The sequence below is a fragment of the Aspergillus alliaceus genome, assembly GCF_009176365.1.
Source record: "Aspergillus alliaceus strain CBS 536.65 unplaced genomic scaffold BDW43scaffold_5, whole genome shotgun sequence".
NCBI classification, from domain to species: Eukaryota; Fungi; Ascomycota; class Eurotiomycetes; order Eurotiales; family Aspergillaceae; genus Aspergillus; species Aspergillus alliaceus.
The window spans coordinates 12,306-26,396 of record NW_022474688.1 but is presented as its reverse complement, the minus strand read 5'-3'; the positions used below and the strand labels follow the sequence as shown (position 1 = coordinate 26,396).

General features: G+C 46.5%; 4 protein-coding genes across 4 annotated transcripts; 2 read left to right on the top strand and 2 right to left on the bottom strand.

Annotated features, from left to right (window-relative positions):
- Positions 1–986: 986 nt before the first annotated feature.
- Positions 987–1,820, bottom strand: BDW43DRAFT_306984 (glutathione S-transferase family protein; the record flags this gene model as incomplete). Its single annotated transcript, XM_032046154.1, has 3 exons — positions 987–1,146; positions 1,223–1,642; positions 1,708–1,820. 3 exons carry the CDS (start codon positions 1,818–1,820, stop codon positions 987–989), a joined length of 693 nt encoding a protein of 230 aa, XP_031904298.1.
- Positions 1,821–6,203: 4,383 nt separating this feature from the next.
- Positions 6,204–6,604, top strand: BDW43DRAFT_321834 (uncharacterized protein; the record flags this gene model as incomplete). Its single annotated transcript, XM_032049421.1, has 3 exons — positions 6,204–6,412; positions 6,465–6,517; positions 6,572–6,604. Exons 1-3 carry the CDS (start codon positions 6,247–6,249, stop codon positions 6,602–6,604), a joined length of 252 nt encoding a protein of 83 aa, XP_031904297.1. The 5' UTR covers positions 6,204–6,246.
- Positions 6,605–8,101: 1,497 nt separating this feature from the next.
- On the bottom strand, positions 8,102–8,754 carry BDW43DRAFT_297198 (uncharacterized protein; the record flags this gene model as incomplete). The annotated part of the gene is made up of 3 exons (XM_032044339.1): positions 8,102–8,205; positions 8,356–8,541; positions 8,739–8,754. The coding sequence occupies 3 exons, from the start codon at positions 8,752–8,754 to the stop codon at positions 8,102–8,104; spliced, it is 306 nt and encodes a 101-aa protein (XP_031904296.1).
- A 1,149-nt stretch (positions 8,755–9,903) lies between these two features.
- Positions 9,904–12,579, top strand: BDW43DRAFT_306983 (putative cellobiose dehydrogenase; the record flags this gene model as incomplete). Its single annotated transcript, XM_032046153.1, has 2 exons — positions 9,904–12,078; positions 12,133–12,579. 2 exons carry the CDS (start codon positions 9,904–9,906, stop codon positions 12,577–12,579), a joined length of 2,622 nt encoding a protein of 873 aa, XP_031904295.1.
- Positions 12,580–14,091: the final 1,512 nt, after the last annotated feature.

The window sequence follows — 14,091 nt, the reverse complement described above, 5'->3', positions numbered from 1 at the left end:
CGATAATAGTAGCGAGCGGCTAATCATCCAATCCTTGAGCTCTTTCAAACGTGTACATGCCTTAGGGTAGTGTTAACTTCCCATATTACCAATGGGGACGGGTGTTTATATACTGCCTGCACTCCCGCAGGGTTCAAAGAAGACCCAGCATCTGAGAATAAAATGTCTCTCGTCATACTGAAAAAGACGTGGCGGCATATTCTAGGTGCGGATGACTCCACCTGATTCTAGAGCACGTTGTAACGCCTCGAGAAGAGCTTATCGGGAATATCACTACATTACGGTACAATGCAAAAATACGAGTACAGCTGAACAGAATCGCAGACTTATCGAAGTAGAGCTCTTGGTCAAAGCTTAGAAAATGGCATGATATTGGATGTACGTTCTATAGAACTGTGATGCTCCTGTACCTTGGGCGAATGTAGTCTATCAAGAAACACAGTTGATCATGTGAATACTTTCGATATTTGAGCTATGCGTTTGCCTACAGTACGATGTCGGAAACTAGAGCAATATCGTCTTCGGACAGGTAGCCGACCCATGTCTTTAGTCAAAAGAAGCAATTGGATTAGGGGGAAACCTCTTAACTAGCGGAGAGAGGGAGTCTGAAAAGTAACTAACTACATGGCATACACCTTAAGTCCATAAATTAGATCCTCTAACCGAGGCTTGGTCGATCTAGCAAGAAAACGAAGGGATATGGGGTTGATGCCGATATGCCAGTTTTGCCAGGCGCTGATTCTTATACGTTGGCAGCACATTCTCACAGGTACCTTTATTGATTTGGACCTCTTCTGGTAAACCTCTCTCTTGGGTGTGGTGCATATTGTCGACAATTGGGCAACTATTGCCCGGTATGTCTTGCCGTTACACTCTCTGCGCAGACATGTGCGATGTCGATGCGAATGTATCATCGAAGTAAATTTGATAGTCGTGCGCTTTATTGTTCCTCTAAACAAGCAATCGTAAGATCCTCTTAGATGCAACTACAGTGCGCCTTGGCCAACCTCCTCGAGAGCCTCAGCCACAGAGGGACGTTGCAGGGTTCGATTGTGCCAGGCTTCCAAGGCCGGAAATTGTTTGATATCAATGCCAGCATGTTTAGCTCCGGTAATGTAAGGGATGTGGACAATGTCTGCAACAGAACTAAGAGCTCAGATGTAAGACAACAACTCATATAGGCGTCCGGCCTAGCACGCATTGAGTGGTACTTTGTACTTACAATTTATCATCCACAATATATGGCTTCTGTGAGACTTGCAGATGCTTCTCTAGCACCATATACAGCTGAAGCGTTTGGTCCACAAATCGCGAAATCCCGTATGGTATTTGTTCGGGGGCTCTCAAGGAGAAATGGACCGCTTCGTCATGATTCGGCCCTAGTCGTGATGCCAAAAAAAACAGCCAACTACTGAGTTCCAAACCTTCCGGAGATCCAGTTGGGAAGGACACACGGTGCTCTCTATCATACCTCTCAACCAGATACAGGATTATTGCTCCTGATTCCTGCAGTCTGAACCAGTGGTCACCATCCTCTTGTATGTCGGTAAGCATAGGAAGCTGCCCGTGTATGTCAACGAAGCGGAATGCTTCATCCGTAATCTCTTCCGCGTGTTCCACAACATTTAGTTGGCATTGCAACCTTTACGGGGTCAGAACAAGTTCAAATAAATAAATGCACACATATGCTGCCCGGATCTAGCCTACCCTAACTCCTTGAGTAAAATTAAAATCTCCATACCGTTTTTGGAACCCTTTTTGACAAAAAGGGATACCACTGGCTGGGAAGGTCTATGGCTCTCCAATTTTTGGACTGGCATTGTGGGAATGAACTACCCACATGTACGGGCCGGAGTGTTGAGAAATGAATAATATGGGTGAAACTTCATGGTATGCTGAATATTATTCTTACTTATCTTTTATTTTTTGCTCTCTCTCACTGGGCCTTTTTTGGGTGTATATCCGGAAGACGTCATGCAAAGTTAATTGAAGGAGGGTCAGCCATATGGGTATCCGGATGTGCCATATCATACGTCTTCTGGTAGTCGTATGATGGAGATAACTCTTTGTCTCCTGCTTCAACAGGAATATGTAACTAGTTCACACCATAGTGATGTATGCAGCATTGTCTTTGTCCAATTGCCATACACTTGTGATGGCGACACAGGTTATAAAAATCCCAGATAGTGGGTTGTAGGGTTGCGGGGATGCTTTAACATCTTTGGTGAGATTGGAAAAAGGCAAAAAAAAAAGAAAAAAAAAGAAAATGCGACGTGGTTTGCTTTCATATTAAGGCAAGGAAAATAGCACCGGCAGCGGATTAAATTATAGAATGAACAGTAAGTAGGGGACACATCTTGCGCAGGCTACTTATGGGGTCTTTGGTGATCTTGCCATGGTCGCAAATATTTATAGTGAACTGTTTACGCACATCAAGCTCTTGCTCATGCGAATCCTAATGAATTTCTTCTCTCCTTGTCGTATGGTGATGGGGAGGATGACACTTGAGAATACAAAGATAAACGCTTCGCCTGAGTATAAGCTTTACTGTCGCCCGTCGCCCCGCTCTTATTATATACCTTCAGGTCTTCGTGCTGTTAGGAGAAGACTCAATATATTGACTATACGAGCCATACTGAAAGTTGTATATCTGTGGTTAGACCGAATATGTGCTCTACGCATTGGAGTGCGGGGCTGATAGAGTAAAGCGATGTAAGATGAGGTGGAAGACGGGGACCACGAGATGTATAGGACATCATATTGGAAAGAAGAATTTGTCCAATAGCGGTCTGCACAATTATAGAGACATCTAGATGGTGTCGCATCTGGGCCCCTGTCTATTGGGTTTGTCTGAGGAAGGAAGATGGAGTGTGGCATTATGTCTCGGACAATGTGTGAGGGAGCAGTATGACAGATGGGTCCTCCAACCATAATGTTAATCTGCGGTCTAGACTATCGTAGTCCCTCATCTAGTGTCATCTTCCCGAAGTATGGCTGCAGTGCATAATCATGGAAGGGGTATTTAGGGACCGCTATGTCCAAGAAGAGGGACAGTGAGGTAACAAACTAATTCTACAATTATTTTTCAGCCTTCTAAGAACTTGTCTTTAACACTATGTCAATGGCTTTCAAACGAGATCCGTAGAATGTCCAAGCATGGCTGGTCGGCAATGGAATCGCTTCCCTACCCGCCGCTTTTCACTCAATAAGGGAGGGCAAGGTTTCTGGCTCGAATATCCATATTCTCGATCTTCACCCCGGTTTTGAAGGAGAAATGTCCACACTGGGTGATGCAGTAAAAGGTTACTTTCTACCCTACCAATGTCTCCCTCATTCCATGGCGAGTGTACCAAGGATCTTTTGTCCCTTGTGCCAGCAGCGAAGACCCAAAGAGGTCTTTATTGGGTGACATCCACGATTTTGAAAGACTGCAACAATCACACTCACAAGAACACCCTACATACGCCAACCCCAGGGTAATAAGTCTAGAGGCATCGGGTCCTGTCTCCATGAAAACAAGAGGGTTTCAGGTGGGACTAAAGCATCAGATGGAGCTGATAAAGGTCGTCATGGAGAGCGAGAGATTACTAGGGTCTGCAACTACCCAGACTGTTCGAAATCTTCGGACGAATCGAATTGAATCCGACCCTTTGTTTTCTGACTTCAAACCTAAGGACAGGTCGATTAGTCAGAAATCGCGGACATCGAATATGTTCTTCATACTATAAGGAGATCTTATCAAATCCGAGGATGGAATCGTGGTTCTTAGGAGGTATGAACCTGATAAGTCAGATGCAAAACAGCAATTGTATATATATATATATATGACAAAGGAAACTGTGCATATGCCGCCTTCCCTATGTCAGACGTACTCCATCCTTTTTCCAGTCTCAATAGGGCCCGAATAGTTTTGCTCTTCATGCAGAAACGCAGAATCCCCAATATCTTCCACCGTCGAATAATCTCTCAATATCGACTTCTGCTGCTAGTATAGCAAGGTGCCCTTGTGATACCTTGGTCGTGCATAAAAACTCAAGTCTGCTATCCTTCCATCAAGTTCAACATGGTCTGGCTCCGGTTTATCAAAGCCAATGTTGATTGTAGGTGTGTCAAAATACTGGTTCATATTAACTCATGTGCAATACACTGGATAGACTGAAAGAGCTCCAGAAATCGACATTCAAAGTTCTTATAATTTGTGTGTAGAGCAGCTATAGATTATTTTTGAATGGCATATATCTTCAAGAATACTCTATCCGGGTAATCATGTCTAGAGCTAGGAGCGTCTTGAACCACTTGAGTTTGATTCGAGGACCCAGAACGCTTGCAATATAGTATATATCATTGCTTTTAATACGTTCATGGCGCCATTCTGGGAGTGAGACCCCACCTGGAACATTAACAATTAACGCTGGTAAGATTTTATGCCAATCACATTGTCGTTCCTTATAGCAAAAAGTATATAATAAAGTACTCGAACATATGCACTACTAGATGAATTGAAGAACTATCTCGAGTGACATATTCCGTATGTTCATGGGAAGGAGCCGGAACATTCGTAATAGCAGAGAGTTGTCTCCGGTCGTCAGATGTAAAAACGCAAGGCTTCAATCTCTGGCCCATCGCGCACTGTATCTTCGAGTTACTGGCTATAATATTCAGGGCACTAGCACGATCCCGCTGCTTGCATATGATAATGTGTAAATTCTTTTTACATTGACCGTCTCTATAACAAAAGGTACAGAGTACTGAATGCCGATAGGGGAAGGTAAGCCAACGCCACTGAGCCGAGGTGATCACCAGACCTACAAACTTCAAAGAGTCGCTCTGCTCTCACAGCTGAAAGCTAGAGGAAATTCGCAATGTGTAGGCATCAGGAAAAGTCGTAAGGAAGTTCACATTGACACACAACGATATCGTGTCACCATGAGCGCGACTCCAGCTGGAAAACGGCTGCTTCTCTTCCTGGCTCATTACGGTGCAGTTGGATCAAGAATAGGGACTAATGGGGCTTGTGTCTCTTACCAGTATGAAAAAAGAAACTGGGCAACATGACGCAGAGGGTACTAAAACTCCCATTAAAACGTGGTAAGTCAATCGTTGGGTTACATTAGACACAGTAAGTCGAGACCCTTAAGGTCAGCCGGCATTGAAATAATCTAGGTTTAAAAGTAGACATAAGTTAGCCAACAACTTTTGCAGAGCGGGCTTATTATTACCCTGGTGGTGATAGCCCTCTGCAGTCTTCTGCAAGGGATAAGGACACACCCCACCCTGGCCATGAAACGCTACCAGTAGGCTCCAAGGGAATGGGAATGTGGCGAACTTACTCTCATGCTCCCCTCATTTAAAATGAACGGTATGACAGACATAGAGTCTGGTAGTGGGAAATTTTACTTGGCTAGACAAGGGTACTAGCGAATGGGCAGGCAAAATAGGCTCTGGGTATGACTATAGGGAGGCTAAAATCTCACTAAACATTGCAATTTCCAGGTTTCGGTGCATGTTATGGGCAGCAGTAGTACGCAATAATGTTCAAACATAGAAGCTGAGTCGGGTAGTAAGTGGCCACGTTATGCAAGATGAGATGCCATGCTACTTTAAGTATGATCATTTTGGTGTCTAGGCAGTACCATTACAAGTAGCATGACGCGGCTTCTTGAAGAGTTTTTCTCCTTGCTCCGTTACAATTATTCAAAAGCCTCGAATGGGATAGCACTGGATGGGCTTTTAATTGACCTGGGGTAAAGGGAGATGTAATAAAAGGTCAGTTGGGGATAGAGCCCTGTGGTTCTCCTTGCAGGAAGAACCAGCAGTCAAGATCTTTGCCACTGAACCTATTGACTCGGAGTTTTGATATTATCCAGAGGAAGGGTCAGTTGACAAAATAGTTTGAGAGAGCGACACTGTTCTAGACTGAACCAGGCAGGTGCATTGTGTTATCCTCTTCAGAAAGTCTCATTGGCGAGACACAGAAGATCAATCACGTTGCCAATTCTAGGTTTTGTTTCTAATATGCACATACTCAGAGAAACTAGAAGGATGACTAGTATACCAAGCAGCCAGCTTACAAGCCATGACCCAAACCGAACAAGTACATGGACGAGGGAGCTATATAAACCTCCATTTACCCCTATCTTTCTACCATCTATTTCTCATCACAAGGAACTACCTGTGTCTCATTCTTCAATAGGAATATTGCACTCCATTGCTCTTTCGACTCATAAAGCACTCATATCTGCCACAATGAAGTTCCTGCATACCATTGCCCTTATTGCTACCATCACCGTTGCCGGCGCTACGCCAACTGGTAGTACTCCATCCCAATGCACTCCAGCGCAAGCTAATAAATGCTGCACTGGTTTGACTGACGGCATTCTGAATCTGAACGTTCTTCCCGCGCTTTGTCTCCGTAAGGAATCACCCTGCTTGTGCACTGTGTGCCTTCACTAATAGCATATCAGCTCTCGTTGCAAGTTGCAACAACCAGGCAGCCTGCTGCGAGACAAATGGAGTTGTAAGTAACTGGGCTGCGAATTCTTAGTGCCAAATGCTCATGAAGTCATCGCAGGGACTTTTGAACTGCCTCACTGTCCAAGTCTAGTCTGTCAGACGCTTGGATACGCGCAGATGTATCCATTTAGATAAGGCTACCGGGATAGGGCTCGCACTGAAGGGATTGAAATTTTTTTCCTTTTTTGCTTTGGAGGAAATTATGAACACGATGTATAGTTTGTGTGGACACACTCATTTAGCACGGGGATAAGCCCAACCCACAATTCAATGCATAAGTGAATATTAGCTGTATTCTACGAGTAAAAGTCCTAGAAAATTAAGCAAAGTTGCCCTAACTTTCCGTATGTAAGTCCGACAGCACTTGAAATTTGTAAATCTTTGTCATACGTGTACTGAGGTAAATATCTATACCGCTCCTTTTATTGCTTAACCAATCAAAACGATCTGTATCTCACATGGATATTAGTTTTGCTGAGTGTATTCATGACACAAACAATGTTGCCATACGGCATTAGGATGGTTATATAATACTACAAGTCACCCTATAAATTACCTTTCTCCACAATTCGACTTATTTGAGCATGCAAGTTGACAGAACTGAGGTTGCAAACACAGACTCAAGCTCCCTATATTGTGGGACCTAAATCAGAGCCTTGAAAAAGAAAGATGACAATAATCAGAGAGAACGTACAGCAGTAGGTCTCCTTAAATTGGGAGACAAAGTGAACGATGTTCTCCAGATATTAACCTGCTGTCAAAAATGCTATAGCCTAAGTTCATGCGAATATTTACATTCATAGTATACAGCAAATATGCCGAATCGGATAGACATAGTATATTGAAGAAATGTATATCCCGTACGTACTCATCAAGATAGATATCTGATGAACCAACGAGTTTGTCCATCAAAAGGGAAAGCGTTTTATTCCCCAAATACGTATCCTTTGCTAAGCTATACCACGTATACATGATATCCAGAAGGCATCTCTCGTCCACATCCCCCCTTTGATCGTCGCTAGGAGTAATCTCCTTTTTACTTCCCAGAACTGCCAGTCCCATCTTATACGATCGCCATGGATCCCAGAAAGAAATCCCAAGTCGTCTGAAGACTCGAAAGTCGTATCGAAGGAGACGATCCTCAGGACTCACAAAGTCTTGGTCACGAGCCTAAAGAATAGTTGGAATTCCCCTCCCCTTGGACGTTGTGTAGGATAGGGCTCTCTTCCGAAAATTGTCCATGTCGTTTCTAGTGTCGTGCAAACTGATGTCATTCGGTAGAGTCCGACAGGATCTGATGGCCAAGTTATCCGGTGAAGGGAGCTCAATTAGCCATGGGTGGTGAGAGCTGAGTTGGACAGGGGACGAGTGTGAGAGTTCAGTCATACACTGTGTAATGGCAAGATGCTCATCTGCATACCAACTTATCTGGTTGGGATACTTGATAAATGCGAGTTAAAATACCCATAGAGCACGATGAAGCCAGAACTGCTCGACAAAGAATGGATGATGGGTGGCTTCAGGCGGAAAAACCACTGCTAGGGACTCTGGGTTATTGAAACAAAGCCAGTCATGCATCTCGCCCTCGCTAACAGTAGGGAGGGCGGGCTGGTTTGGCTTCCTTGATACTGTCGGTGAATGTATCATAACAGGCACAAGCGAGGCGATGGACTTTGACTGCCGATATTATAGCTTGCCGTATTTAGGAGCTTGCTGAGTCTAGTGATTGAAATAAGGACCAAATAGCGGGTGGTATTTGTCTCCAGTGTGTCTATCAGGCAAATGTGTAGGGTGCCTGATCAATGGACGCGGATTCCAACACTACCGCTAATCGAAACTTACGCCCATTAAACCCTAATGTCATAGAGCAAGAGGCCAGGACTGCCTCAGTAATCGTGATATAGAAAGTGTTGAAAAACTCATCTGCCTTTGGGGAGATCTGTAGTAGACTGTTCAGGCTAGTAAAGTCATAGAAGGACTCAAGAACCTGAATGACATTCCCAGAAGAAAGACGGTGGAAAGGATCCGCTATGTTGTCTATGGGCTTTCATAAAAAAAAATAAGGAGAAAGAAAACAGCAAAACGGTGGATGGCATAGCGAGTGGCCCGGAAGCAGCTTCCCCTGGAGTACTGCAGGGATTCAACACAATTTGGAGGCTTAGCGTACGGGAAATGGGAGACACAATTTAACTGTTGATTAAGAATATATAAACACGTTTACAAACTTAATGTTGAATTCATTGACCCACTTCTATACTATAGTCGAAAATACACACCCTTCTCTTCTGCCGACTCAGGGAGCCCTTGCCCTAGACCCTAAAACCGGTTCCTGAATAGTGAGGACCCACTCGGAGCGGACCGAGTCCGCCTCCTCTCATTCCCCTGATACTCTTTCAGTCACAGACGTGTTTCTTATGGACCGCTTCACGGAATTCCCACAATGCACTTAACTGCCGACATGGTTCTTCAGTATATCTCGGCGTCGGTATCGGCATCTGCAGGCCCTCATTTTACCGAACTGCTATGTCCAACTCCGGCGCAATCAACTGCTCCAAGAGTACTCTCACTCTCAGCCCCGACAGACGTGGATATATTCTAGCGGCTCTCGGAATGCAATCTACCATTCTAAGATCTGCCAATAAGAGAAGTAATTCGGGAAAATTCCGGGTGACTTTCCCCTGAGGCAATCTCTTTTCATTACTCATGTAGTTCACTGCCCCGGGGCAGGAAGACCAATGAATTCTGATGGTTTAGTGATCACTCCACCGCAACACGAACTATCGAGGATGGTGTTTCGCCTAGATGGCATCGGCGATTAAAGCGTCATTAGGGCATAATATCACTCAAACGGCCGTTGTCTATCAGTGAAACCGATGCCTCTATTAGCTTTGCTTGGCATGTCCACACCGTTGGACTTGGCCCACTCTGGTCCCGCCTCAAATTGCTTAACTTGCAACGGGCCAACGGCATTGCTTCGACATGAAAGAAGTAAGGCATGGATGTTGTGAACTTGATATTTCATGCGTGGTTTGGCTCAGACAGTTCCCACAATTTCAATTTGCCTGGTGCGTCAGTTTCGTTCCCCAACCGTCCTTCAATAATGTAGCTTTTATGGGTTGCCTGGCATGATTGTGGACATGCCGCGGGCTGGCTAGATTTATATGAATGACAGCAACTGCCCCGATGGATATCTTCGTTGCTTCTCATTCCCAACTATCTTTTTTCTTTTCAGTCATTCTTTTTGGCCGTCCCGCCGTCTCATTTTTTTTTTGGGCTGCTGCTGGGCCAGCTGACCCGTTCCCTTCATTACTGTCATTTTATACTATCATTCATTCCTCTTCGCGATCTACTTTTGTTTTCTTTCTGTGTTTTCGGTAAAATAAAAAGGCAATGAGGCCTTTTCTCTTCGGAGGCCTGATGGCCCTGAGCTCCACCCTAGGCGTGGCGGCCATGAACTATAACTCTTCCGCCTACAGTGATGCGGCTACCGGTATCGACTTCCAGAGATGGTGCGATGAAAAGACTGGCTTCTGTTTCGGTTTGGCTCTTCCTGAAACTGTTGATTCCGACTTCATCGGTCAGTTGGTCGTCCCCCTTTCATCATCCAACGGATGGGGTGGTGTCAGTCTTTCAAGCTCGATGACCAAGGCCCTTTTGATCGGGGCCTGGCCCAACGGGGATTCTGTTGTCTCCAGTCTGCGTGAAGCACAGTCCTACACCAACCCTGATGTCTACAGCGGAGATGCCAGCCTCGAACAAATCCCCGATGGGACTTCCATCAACAGCACGCACCTTACTTATACCTTCCTTTGCCGTGGTTGCGTCGTCGGAACGCCTACTACCTTCGGCAAAGATATGGACAGCTACTTCTTCGGCTGGGCACTCAGTAAGACCAGCCCTAAGTCCCCTGAGTCTTCTGATGCCACTCTGAACTACCACGCTGCCGGATTTGGTAGCTTCCAGATGGTCCTCGCCAACGCCAAGTCTGCCAAGTACTCTACCTGGGCCTCCAAGGCTAAGGCGTCGTCAACCGCCACTCCCTCCGCCTCCGCCTCTGCCAGCGCTAGCAGCACTCCCTCCGCTAGCGTTGCCCCCACCATCATGAACTCAACTTATGACTACATTGTCGTTGGGGGTGGTCCCGCTGGTATCATCACTGCCGAGCGTTTGGCAGAAACTAAAAAGAAGGTGTTGCTCCTTGAGCGTGGTGTCGCTCCTACAGTCCAGCTGGGTAACAAGAACGCTCTCTCATGGAATAACTCCCTCACACCGCATGATGTTCCTGCCCTGGGCAGCTCTCTTTCCAAGCTTGGACTCCTTGACGGCTACCTTTGCGATGACACTGCTGGTATGGCTGGTTGCGTTCTCGGTGGGGGTACTATTGTCAACGCTCTTGCCTTCATCTACCCCCAGGAGGCCGACTTCAACGACAAGTGGCCTACCGGCTGGAAATGGGATGATGTCAAGGAAGCCGCTTCCCGCTTGTATGATCGCAACCCTGGTAGTATCATCCCGTCCGCCGATGGCAAGCGTTATGACTACGGCATGTACGATGTCCTCGGAGGTTTCTTCAAGAGCCTCGGCTGGAAGTCTGTCAACCAGCATGAGCAGCCCAATGAGAAGCATCAGGCTTATGGCTACCCATCTTGGTCTGTTGCCAACGGTATCCGTGCTGGGCCTGTCCGTTCCTACCTTCCCCTGGCCCAGGAGCTCGACAACTTCAGCCTCCGCCTCCAGACCAAGGTCCGCCGTCTGGTACGTCGCGGTGGACGCATCACCGGTGTCGAGGTTGAGACCGAGTCTGGTGCCGTCGAGATCATCAACATCCGCGCTGGTGGCAAGGTTATCCTGTCTGCTGGTGCCATGTCTACACCTCGCATTTTGTTCAACTCAGGTATCGGACCTGCCAAGCAGATTGAGAACGTGAAGAGCGGATCTACTGGCATCGTTCTCCCTCCCCAGGCGGAGTGGATCAATCTGCCCGTTGGAGAGAATCTTAAGGACCACCCCATGTTCACCATCAGCGTCCACACCAAGAGCAACTTCACCGCCGTCAACACGTCCAGCATTGTATCTGGCCCGTCTGAAGACCTACAGAAGCTCTACTCTACAGCCTCTGGTGTTTTAGCCGAGGGTGGCCACCGCCTGCAGTTCTGGACCTCCAACGAAGGCAGTGATGGCAACACTCGCTTCTTCCAGGGATCCTGCAGCGTCGCCAGCGATGGTGTCATCACCATGAAGCTGTACATGACCCACGGTGCAACCTCTTCCGGTGTTCTTGGAATTGCAGGCTCTGGAGCCACGGTTATGGAGACCGACCCCTGGTTGCAGACAGATGCCGACAAGGACGCCGTGACCCGGTTCCTCCAGGGCCTACTGGACGACATGAAGAACTCGACTGCCGGATTCACTGTTCCTGACATCAGCACTGCTTCCGACATCATCACCAAGAAGACTAGCGGTGACCACTTCGTCGGAACTACTAAGATGGGCACGGACGATGGCCGCACTGGTGGTTCTTCTGTTGTCGACACCAATGCCAAGGTTTACGGTACCGAGAACTTGGTAAGCTTTTTCGGTCCCACTATATCTTAAACCTTTCTACTAACAGAAGATTAGTACGTTGTCGATGCCAGTATCCACCCTGATCTGCCCACCGGTAACACCCAGGCCATTGTCATGATTGCCGCCGAGGCCGCTGCAGCCAAGATCATCGCCGGTGGTGACTCCGTTCCTGCTTCCAGTGCGTCGGTGTCCGCTCCCGTCCAGAAGACCGCTTACTCCAGCGGTGCCGTCACTGAGGTGTCTGCTACTGCTACTGCCTCTTCTGCCGCCGCCGAGTCTACTACCTGTGACGAAACCTACACCAGCACCGTCACTCCCGCTGAGACTGACTCAGCCACCTCTTCTGCCACCACCACCAGAGCTGTCATCAGCTCCAACTCTGCGGCGGCCGCTGGCACTACCTCCGCTGCTGACGCCGCCTCGGTCACTGTGGTGACGGTTACCAAGCAGGTTGTGGTCACCAGTACCACTACCATCACTGTCCTGCCCACTTTCGCTTAGACGATGGGTAGCAAGCAGTATAGCTGTTGAGGGAGTCGTGCATTGTCATGCATATCTCTGCATTGACTCCCACTGTGATGTGGCTTAGTTCTCTTCTTATACATATTTTCGGTATAGAGTTTTGCAATAAAGCTTCCTCGTATATAAATCCGTACGTATTGTAGGACCTTCTGTTACATAAAGGCCTGTGGACAATGTGTACAGAAGTCTGGAGAGAACATTTAGTGAAATTCGCCCAACAAAGTGCAGAAGCAATAATAGAAGATAATTGGCCAAAAAATCAACTAAAAGTTATATATATGCCTTCTGCATGTTTGCTAAAAGCCAAAAAATGAAATGCAATGATCTAAATGGGATTCTTGATTGTTCAGACCCATTCCTGCCTCTTCACCAGCATCGCTTCTTTCAAGCCAGAGAAGCGTGCGGATTCAAGGAATAGTGATGCGCTGCCTTTGTCTAGCTTCGAACATACCGTGTTCCTTAATACAGGTCGGAATTATTCCTGCACGTTCATAATGAGTCTAGATGTGTTGTTGTCTTTATAAGAAGACAAAACACGCTTCTGGCGGACACCATCTCCAAGTATATCCCCTTCTTGGCTTTGACAGCATTGTGGATGAATTTAGCTGTTATTCTCATCATGTAGAGGTGTTTTTCTTCCTACAAAGATGGATAGAATAATATCAATTTTGAGATGCCGTTATATTTGTAACTCCCTTTGTTGCTCAGCGATGATACACCGTCTCATAACCTCCAGTGATATATAGATAGAGACTTCGAGAGTTATATGGTGCCTAAACCATTAGGTCGCCTGTCCTTGTACTGTATTATAAAATTTGGATGACTGCATCCCAAAGATGCCTTCAGAGCTAGTCAGAGAAATGGCCCAGATTGCACTGTTTCAGGAGCTCCTCTATGTAACCATAAATCATATATGCAGTATGCTAACAGTCGTTTTCTCTGCTCCAAGATATGTCCAAAGTTCCTTGTTTATTTTTGACCTCCGCAATTTCCCGCATAAATATAATTAAGATAAGTAGGATAGAGATAAAGTGCGATAGGATGGAATACTAGTTAGCCCATTCTGGCTACTTATGTCCAGCCCAATGTACCTCATCATCTTCCTGTGTCGCCTTTTCATATCGTCCAACATGGCAACTATTCTCCAAGCGACTACATTGCTTGCACCCGGTCCATCACTCGGACTCAGGCTACAGGCAGGGTCGAAATACTTCACATATTCGCGCTTCTCTATTCCTGATGCTTTGACATCGGGTTATCGAAGATTACCACCTAGTATGGGAATCCAACAGTGCTACATCGGTGATAATTCTGGATGCTTCACGGCATCACACACACTGTCATCTCATATTGGTGAGATGTCATAGAATAGGGCTTACATAATGGGAGTTTTGACTCACTGTAGCCTATTGATATAGCAGAGCAGGGTTAAGGTCGTGGACGAAACTTGTGGCCGTTTAGAAGCTACTGAGATCTGTTCACCTTGCTTCT